The sequence below is a fragment of the Larus michahellis genome, chromosome 4 (genome assembly GCF_964199755.1).
Source record: "Larus michahellis chromosome 4, bLarMic1.1, whole genome shotgun sequence".
In the NCBI taxonomy this organism is placed as follows: domain Eukaryota; kingdom Metazoa; phylum Chordata; class Aves; order Charadriiformes; family Laridae; genus Larus; species Larus michahellis.
The window spans coordinates 29,035,213-29,044,895 of NC_133899.1; the positions used below are offsets into that span (position 1 = coordinate 29,035,213).

Consider the following 9,683-nt stretch of genomic DNA (forward strand, 5'->3'; position numbering starts at 1 on the left):
CAGCGGCCCGGCCGCAGCGAGGCTCCGACGGGGCGGGCGGCGGGGGCGACCCGCTCCCTCCCGGCCGGGCGCCCCGATCCCACCGGGCGATCCCACGCAAGCCGCTCCGGTGGGTCCCCTCTCTTCCCTCGGTTAGGAAGCAAACGGCCTGCCCCCCGCAGCCCCGAAGCGACTCCGATGCAGCCCGCCGAAGGAAGGGGGGTAAGAGCGAGCAGAGGGGCATGGGCTCGCCCCTGCAAAGAAAAGCGCAGCCTGGGTGTTCTGCCATCAGCGTTGTTTAATTTAGACTGTTTAGGTACAATAGAAAATAAACCTGAAAGCACATGCGATTTTCGGTAACAAATACTCGAGACAGACAGCGTCGTCCGCGGGCTCTCCGCAAGCCGAAGGAGGAAGGCGGTGAGCAGGGACAGGCGGGAGAAGGCAACGTGGAGCTGGCGGGGCAGCCCGAGAAATACTCGTTCAGGAGGAAACGGCCATCAACTTTTATTATTATTATCCTAATTTTTAGCCACATCGATGCATTTCACACGGAGGAAAAGAAATCCGGGGAGGGCGGGGGGGGGGCACAGGCCCCTGGGGGCTCGCTCGCTAACCACCTCACACAGCCGCAATAAGACATAGGCGCTTGTTAAAACTCTAATACTGCAGCTTCACCCCCCCTTTTTTTTTTTTTTTTTTAAATTAAACTACATCGAAATCTTTCTGGTAAGGCTAAATATGAAAAATGTAAACGTAACTTCCCCTCCCTCCTCCAGCTACAACACAGGGTTCGCAAGTACAGCGGTTCGCTCCCTCCGCCTCCCCGTCCCAGCTCCTCGCCGGTCCCGCGGGGACCCAGCCGGGCAGCAGCAGAGATGCACAGGTCGCCCCTGCCCCACCGCCCTGCGGAGCTGGGATTTATTTGTGCGGAATCGGATCCAGCTAGGTTTGGGGTTTTTGGTAGGTTTTTAGTTTTGTTTTGTTTTTTTTTTTTCTTTTTTGTAATTCCTGCTGGGACCAGCTCGTTTGAACTTGAAGGGCTACGGGTTTCTGCCGCTTGCTGCTTTTGGCTACGTGAAGGAAAAAAAAAATAAAAATAAAAAGTCATGGTGATAGTGGGAGACACTGGGAGGGAACTGGACCAGGAGCCGATATGGGGTTGTGTGAAAGAGCTGAGAGTCCCGTCAAGAATCAGCGGGTGAGCTGTAAAACCGGGTGCTGTCCTCTATGTACAACCCAGAGCTTCTGTCCCCGAGCAGAACCTCCTCTCCCGTTCCTCCGGCCGCCCGCCGCGGGCCTTTAGGATCCCAGATCCACCAGGCTGGACGTGAGGGGTCCCAGCAGCGAGTCCTGGAGCTGGTGGCCTTGGAGGCTGTGAGGGGTCTGGGATGTGGCTAAGCCACTCAGGGAGTAGCCAGAGCTCCTGGCGTGGCTGAGGTTCCCCTGCAAAAGCAGGACCGAGTTCTGATCCGGGCTTTGGGGAGGAGAAAATTCTTCCTCGGAGCTGGACATGAGGGGTTTGCTCCCATCCAGGGGCGAGAGTTGGTTCGGTTTGTTGGTGGCCGCGTTGTTGTTTTCCGTGTTCTCCCTGAGGAAAGGCAAGAAAACAACGGGGATGTTACGGTGGGTCGGAGGTGCCGGGGATGGGCACCGCGCTGATAACCCCAGTAACTCTGTTGCATTTATTTCATCGTGGGAGCAGATGCCTCCCCCCGGGTATTAAAAACAAACACAAAAAAAGAGCCTAATATTTTCAGAACTGATCGTCCCCATTTCTTTTTACCCTCCTATAAATAGATGTATACCGCACAGCCTGATAATTTAGGCAAGGAGGTAAAGTTGAAGGAGAGGGGTAATTTGGCGGACGATTTTTCTCTTTTTAATTTAAAATGAAAGCGCGGTCCGGGAACGAGCAGGGTGCGGGATTTTCACTAGGAGGCTCGGTGAGGAGGTTGCTGGAAGAGACAGAAAGTGGGGCGATGCCCTCCGTGACTGTCTGCTTCGCCGGGCCGAGCCGCCGTCCCGCACCGTGGCGTCGGCGCGGGACGGCGGCTCGGCCCGGCCAGCGTGTCCCCATTCCGCTCTCCCTCCGGTTCCTCCCCTCTCCATCCCGAGGTTGCATCTCTCTCCTCCTACGGGCTTCGGAGCTACCCTGCCCGATCCCCGGCAATACCCAACCCGGCATCCCTGAGGCTCCGGGACCGCGTCGCTCCCGGTTTACTCGGGACGGCAGGCAGCAAACAAAGGCGGCGGAGCGGCCTGGAGAGGCCGGTGAGGGTCTCGCTGTTCCCCCCGGGCAGGTGGGGTCGGGCGGCGGGGAGCGGGGTCCAGTAGATCTCGCGTGGAAAACCCACTTGGGTTTCCACGGAAGGGGAAAATGCCATGCGGTCGAGGAAAAATGAGATTCGGGGGAAGCGAGATATTTTCGCTGCTCCCCTCCCCAGCCGCCGCCGGGAGCTGGCCGCGCTCCCGGGTCGGGGAGAAAAGGGGGGGGACGGAGGGGATGAGGGGGTGGTGGCAAGTACCTTTCCTTCGCCTCCGCCGCTCGGTCCCGCTGCCTCCGGTTCTTGAACCAGTTGCTGACTTGGGTGGTGGTGAGACCGGTGGCTTCCGCCAACTCCCGCTTCTCCCGGGGGGACGGGTAGGGGTTGTGGGCGTACCATTCCCGCAGCACGCCCCGGGATTTCTCCTTGAAGCAGTAACTGGTTTCCTCGCCGTCCCAGATGGTGCGGGGCAAAGGGAATTTTCGGCGGACGCGGTATTTGCCGACGGCGCCCAAAGGTCTGCCCCGCAGTTTCTCGGCTTCCACGTAGTGCGCCTTCAGCCAGAGCTGCTGCAGCTTGGGGTGGTTGTGGGGGGAGAACTGGTGGCTCTCCAGGATCTTGTAGAGCTCGCGGAAGTTGCCGCGGTGGAAGGCCACCACCGCCTTGGCCTTCAGGACGCTCTCGTTCTTGTGCAGGTGGTCGCAGGCCGGCAGCGACCAAAGGAACCGGCCCAACCTCTCCAGGTTCCCCCCTTGCTGCAGCACCTCGCAGACGCAGGCGACCTGCTCCTGCGTGAAGCCAAACGACGGCAGCATCGACATGGCCGGGCGCGGCGGCGGCAGGAGGAGGAGGAGGAGGAGGAGGAGGAGGCGGCGGCGGCGGGCACCCCGCGGGAGCGCCGCGGCCGAGGGGCGGGGGGGAGCCGCCCGCCGGTCCCGGTCCTGGTGCCGGTCCTGTCCCCAGAGCGGGGAGGCGCGGCGGCAGCCGGGGGCGGGCGGGCGAGCGAGCGGGGATGCTCGTCGCGGCGCCGGGGGGACTTTGTCCCCGCTCCGCAGCCGCCGCGCTTAAAGCGCCCGAGCCCCCGCGCCGCGCTGATTGGGCGCCCGCGGCTCGGCCCCCGCCGCGGCGGGCCCGGCCCGGCCCGGCCCAGCCCGGCCCGGCGGGCAGAGCCTCGGCACGGGCGGGCGGGGCCTGGCGGCGGGGATCCGGCCCCGGCCGCCGCGGCTGCGCTTCCCGCCGCCGCCTCTGCGCGGGTGCGGCTCCGGCCCCGGCGGCGGTGGGGGGAGTCCCGCCGCCCCGCACCCCCCGGGCGCATCCCTGGGGCAGCCGCTCCCGGCGGACTTGGTCTTTCTTTCTTCCACGCTTCTGGCTTTTTTTGCTCCCCAAACTACTGCCTCCCTCCCCCGCCAGCCGTCCCCTGCCAAGCAAGCCCGTATTTAATTACCTTAATGCTGGGGATGAATAAATAATGCTGTAGTGAATAGATAAATAATTCGCGGGGGCCGTGCGCCCCCTCCTCCACCCCCCATGCGGCCCTTCTGCTCCCCGCTCTGCTCCCCTTGGCCTCGGGGGGGTCCCCGGCTGGTCGGGGCGGCCCCGCGGAAGCCGTGCGGGCGGCGGGCAGCTAAACTGCACCGACCGGCGGCGCGTTAATTAGCCTAATCCTCATTTGCACACCTCGCTCAAAAGCAATTATTTAAAAAATTAGAAAACAATTAGGCTCCCTAAGCAAAGATAATCTATTGTCAGTAGCCGGGACGGGCTGGGAGATGAGGACAATGCGGTGAGATAAGGGCAGGGGAGCGGTGGGAAGAGGGTATCTTTATGACTGTATTTATCTTTGATTAGATAAGTAGAAACCAGTATTTGAAGCACACTCTAGAATGCTTTTGATTCAAGAACGAGTTTTCTCCGCGGGTGCTAATAACCAACGCGGGGCTCTTTAAAACCTGTTTGTCTTCACTAAAGACTTTCGGATTTATTTGACTTTAAATGCTCAAAGTTAAGAGCAGCCCGTTTGTGGCCGAGGCGAAGGGCTCCGAGCCGGGGTCGGTGGCGCTCCCGCTGCCCGCTCCCTGCCCGCAGCCCGCGATACGATATGGGAAAGGTCGGTCCCAATATTTTCCTAAATCCAGATTGTTGTTTTCCCCACGTACTTCGCGTCTCGGGGCTGTTTAAAATAAGCCCCTGCCACCCAGTCTGTACAGTGACTTTACTATGTACGCTGGAGTCAGGGCGCTTCTATATCCCACGACCATGTGTCTGGTAATTTTCCCTTGCCATTTTATTTTAGTACTTATGATGTTGCAGATGAGGTCTTAAAGAGCTGCAATGTCCTCCCAGAAGGAATGTCTGCTTGGAACAGATCCTTATTGACAAGGCAGCTGTGTGGGGACCGGAACGGAGCCTTAAACCCGGCTCTAAAATCAACTAATACCCTAAAGTCTGGAGCAAGTGCGCAGAATTATAACGCATGAGCTCGCAGCCGCCCGCGGCCACGTCCTGGAGGAGCAGTGCCCTGCCCAGCCTGGGAGATGGTCTCCCACATCCCTCCTTTTTATTGTTATTATTTTATTTTTTTTCCCTTTCCAATAAGGTGCTCAGTTCGGGAAAAGCACGGACCCGAGGGCTTATACTTTCAGGATGAGAGAAATACAAAGTGGGGATGAGGAAGGTCCTTGCCATTTTAACGAGAGCGGTTTATTCTTGCCCTCACATTTCTCCTCTTTTTTTTTTTCCTTTTCCTTTAAAAGGCCGACCAAAACAAACACCTCTCTTGCTGGGAATAGGCAAATTGTCCCAATGCGGCCGGCGGCGGAGCTGACAGGGACAGGAGAGGGCTGAGCCGAGGCTTCCCCGCGATTTCCAAGAGGGACTTTATTCTTCCGTGTCACCAAAATTCATACAAGGAGGGGACAGACTCGCCGGGATCTACCTGGGAGTTACACACTGCGGACGAGAACCGGCCAGCATCAATGTTTATTGCCCGGGGTTGGTTTTCCTAAAAATTGGAAACTTCTCACTTTAAACCACGGAAAGAGGTAAATGAATTCCCAAACAACCCCATCCCATTTATCCCTTGAAAATCACCCAGAAAAAAATTATTTCGAGCCGCTCAAAACAAACAAACAAACAAAAGGCAAATGCAAATAACTAAATAACAACGTAACGGCGCGGAGCTGCTGCCGGCTGCTTCTCTGTCGTTTATTTTTCGGCAGAAAAGAAGCAGCCCGGCGGGCTCACCCCGCTTCCACCCTGGGCAGAGCGCTTGGCTTCGCCCCCCCGCGGGGTTCCCTCCGCCGCCGGGGCCTGGCACCTCCGCGTCCGTGGAGTGGAGGCGGCGGGCGGCCGAGGGGTCCGGTGCACGGCCGCGGTGGCCTCCGCGCCTCGCCCCACTTGCCGGGGCGCCCATCGGCTCCGTCTGTACGGGGAATTAATTTATTCGCTTATTTATTCGATGCGGCGCTATACAGCGCGGAGCGGAGATGAAGATGGATTCCACGCAACACTCTGCGGGTTTTCCTCGATTTCGCCAGAAAACCAAAACAAAGCAAGAAAAAAATAACCCGAACAAGACTCCCCCCCACCCCCCCGACCTTAGAAATAAAATTCTTCCCCAACCAAAAATATTTTTTTTTTTTTTTCTTTAAGCGTGAGTGTCTGGCGGAAACAAATAGCGCAACAAAATAAAATCAGCGTTATTTTTTTCGGAGCCCCGTCTCGCCGTGATGATAACCGGGGCTGGAGGCTGGGAGCCGGCGGGGTAGTAACACAACGCTGCCGCTTTCCGAACCTTTCGAAGGCGAAATCCAAAACCGACCCATTAAGTCAATGAGGTTTGTGTTGTAGAGGGCTCCTTTCCCATCCACTTGCTGTTCTGAAAAATAGATCGCATTTCGTTATCTCGAGTGAGGATCTGCAACGTGATACCGGATCCGCGCTGCCTTCCCTGCCGAATGCGAGGCGCAGGGGAGACAGCCAGTTTCCCCGGCTTATTCCTAAACAATAAAGGATTTGTATTTTCTTTCTCTCCCTCTCTTCCACCCTTTATTATTCTATTTTTTTAATGAGGAAGGACAAGCCCCTCTCCATATGCATCCCTCTTGTCTTGCAGGAGCCTTTGGCCCGACGCGCCTGCAAACCGGTGTAACCTTTAATTACTTGTTAGTAAATGGCCCTCCAGACACCTGTAAAAACAAAACCTGTGTCCGCGGGGCGGGGACCGTGGCCCTGCCCGGGTCTCCCGCTCCGCGCCCCAGGGGTGCCCGGCGACGAGGGACCCCCGCCCCGAGCGGGGTCAGGCCGGGCCGGGGCTGTCGCAAGAGGGACGGGACGGGACGGGACGGGACGGGACGGGACGGGACGGGACGGGACGAGGGGCAGGATAAGGATAAGGCCTTCCTGGCGTGGCCCCGGCGGGGGCGATCCCCAGGGCACAAAGGGCTCTTTCTTCGCACACTTACCGGGACATTTTTCAAAGGATTAGAGGTGATCACGCGTTGGCTTTTTCTCTCCAAGGGCCGATGCGTCTTTCTGTCCCTGTCCCCCGCCACACCCTTGTTTTCTCCTGCTTTTGCTGTAGGGAACCCCCCTTCCTCGTGTCCCCCCCCCCCCCCCCCCGCCCCTTTCCTGCTTGCTAATGTACCTCCTGGATGCTGATTCTTTTAAGCTACGAAGAATTTCCTTTTGGGAGGTGAAACCCTCCAGCTCCTCCTGTTCAGAGGAAAGTGCTAGTGATGGTAATACGGGGTGACACTAAATAAACAGTTAAAGCAGGGCTGGAAAGATGGAGTTAATTATCCAGTGAGCTACATTTAAACCGAGACCAGGAGGGGCTGATTTGTTTTGGCGCAGGGAACTGAGAAGGAGACGAGCCACCGAGGTCTCCTTGCTCCCCTTTGGAGGTTCCTTAACTTGTCCTTGCTGTCGCCGGCCCGGGGACCGGCTTCCTTTGGCCCGGGTGGGTGATCCCGGCAGCGGGCCGAGGCCCCCCCGTGCCGCCGCCTGCGCAGCCCCCGGGGCCGTGGCGCTGTGGGGTTTCGGTGCGAGCCGTGCATGGGAGCGGGCGATTACAGGGGGTCTAAAGGTGGGTTTTTTCCATGTTTGTTTGCTTTTTCTTCCCCAGAAGTGAGATAAATTCTCGTCTGTGCGGCTGGACGGTGCCTGTGCTCCTCAGGTAAGTCTGCATACGAGCAGCAGCCCCGCGATGCGCTTTTGTTTTTTAAATTTTCCCTCCTCTTTCCTTCTTTTTCTTTCTCTCTCTCTTTTTTTTTTTTTTTAAGAAGTCTGATATTAATAATCCCCGTATGCCCCTCTTTCCGGGTCATTACGGTACTGCTGGTCTCTAATCAATCCTAATGCGATGGCAATTGGAGTCTCTGATGAATGCATCTCAGGTTTCTTGTAATGGCTCTACCACATTTTCCTGGACCTCCTTCTTTAACCTGAGATGCCAGGGGGACGTCTCCGTTCTCAGCTGCTGATTACTTCAAGATGTTTGGGCTGGTGTGGGGAGAGAGGGAGCGAGCGAGGCAGTCTGCCCCTGAATAATCTGGAACTGAATTGGATGAGCCGTTTCCTAAATCAAAGGACAACGTCGGGGTTAAACTCCTTTTCTGCACGGAAGCCTGACGGCTTGCCTTCCAGCCGCCACCGGCTACGCTGCATCTCCCCTGCGTGTTCGTGTCCGTGTGCGTGACACGACCCCCGGGTACCCACACACCTCTGGAGTGTCAATCGGTTGCGGGACCCCACCACCACCACTATCCACAGCGGCTCACGCCTTCCCAAACCCCGCAGTGCCTCCGGGAGGATCCGCTCCCCCCGCGCCCCGGGCTCTGCCCCACGCCGTGGGGTGCGAGCCCCCCGCGGGGGCACAGGGACCGCGCAGCAGCAGCGCGTTATTAGCAAGGCGATTCGCATTTTCGCGGCATTGTTTTCCTTCCCATTTCTCAGCATAATGGCATTTGCCGTAACCCGAGACAATGATAATTGCAATTTCTGCCCCCCCCTTTTCTTTTTTTTTTTCTTTTTTTTTTTTTTTTTTTTTTTAAATAAGATAATGCAGCTTGAATTAGGCTGCGGCCAAACGGGTCGCTGGGCTGCCGCGGCATCGATCGCTGCTTGCCCACAGCACAATCTTCCCCGCACCGGCGGGAGGTTCCCCCGAGGTGCGGCTCTTCCGTGGGAGGAAAAACACGTCCCGCTTGCCCCCCTTCTGCCCCTCTGCAGCCACGCTGCGACCGGCAGCCGAATACGCTCCCGCGCAACCCAACACGCGTGGGCAGCTTCGTCTGCGCTCTTATGAAATGAAGGTGTTCCGGAGGTGTGGGGGGGTGGGAAATAAGTATTTGAAACGAATAATTTAATTTCTCCGCGCCGCGATGCGATGTAAAAATTAATCCCCAGCAGAAAAGCAGCGAGGTTTAAAGGCAGCCCCCTTCTCCCGCGGGGTTTGGCCCTGCGTGGGGAGGCAGGAGCACGGCCGCGGGTGGGATAAATGTGCTGCGGGGGGGGGGGAGGGGGGGTGTCCTCGCTGTACCTCAGCAGTGCCACATCTGCTATAAATGAGTCATTCGCAAAACCGAAACAAACCAAGGACGCCTTCTCCCCCCCCCCCCCGCCCCGTGCCCGCCCCCTCTGAGCCCGCGGTGGCGGCTCCCGCCCGCTCCGGGAGCCCCGCGGCGTGGGGCGAGGCCGCCGGCACCGCGCGGTCCCGCGTGGGACAAAGCGCAGCCGCGGAGGGGGCGGCGGGGGCCCCGGCTCAGCGGCACTGCAGCCCCCCCCCCCCCCCCCCCCGCCTCCATCCACACCATGTAACACCCACCCGTGTGCACACACTGTGGGGAGCACCCGCCACTGACGTGTGCGCACACACCTGTGTGCCCCCCCCGCGTGCTGGCACTCCAACATCCACCGTGTGCGCCCATCCGCCCGCCCACCCACCCAGGTGTGTGCACGCTCACCCGGCAGTGTACGCGCCCGCTCCCGTGTCCACACAGACACTCGGGTGCGGGTATGCACGCGCATCCCCATCCGCGCACCCGCGTGCACATCCCCGCTCACGTAGACGTACACCCGTGGGCGCACACTCCCAGCCAGGTGAACACTCCCAGCAGTGCTACCCACCCACGAGTTCACACCCTACCCACGCCTGCACCACCCACACACACCCGCGCACACACGGACGGGCCTCCCCCACGCGTGTCCGGGGCAGGAAACGGGAGCTCAGGAGCGGGTCCTGTAAATCCCTTCCTTAGGCTGGGGCAGGGGGGCGCTGGACACTGGGAAAACTGCAAAAAAAACCCCAAGCCCCCTATTTTCGGCAAAAAAAAAAAGAGGAGTGCCGTGGTTTGGATTTTTTTTATGCAAGACATTGCAATGGTTTTCCAGCAAAATGCTGGGGAAAAAAAATTAAAATTAAAATTTTGGGAGAAA

The 9,683-nt window shown here is 58.5% G+C and overlaps 1 protein-coding gene across 1 annotated transcript; it reads right to left on the reverse strand.

Annotated features, from left to right (window-relative positions):
- Positions 1-257: 257 nt before the first annotated feature.
- Positions 258-3,067, reverse strand: LOC141742143 (homeobox protein SIX1). Its single transcript, XM_074583695.1, has 2 exons — positions 2,508-3,067; positions 258-1,570 (listed from the first exon to the last, which is right to left on the reverse strand). Exons 1-2 carry the CDS (start codon positions 3,065-3,067, stop codon positions 1,282-1,284), a joined length of 849 nt encoding a protein of 282 aa, XP_074439796.1. The 3' UTR covers positions 258-1,281.
- Positions 3,068-9,683: the final 6,616 nt, after the last annotated feature.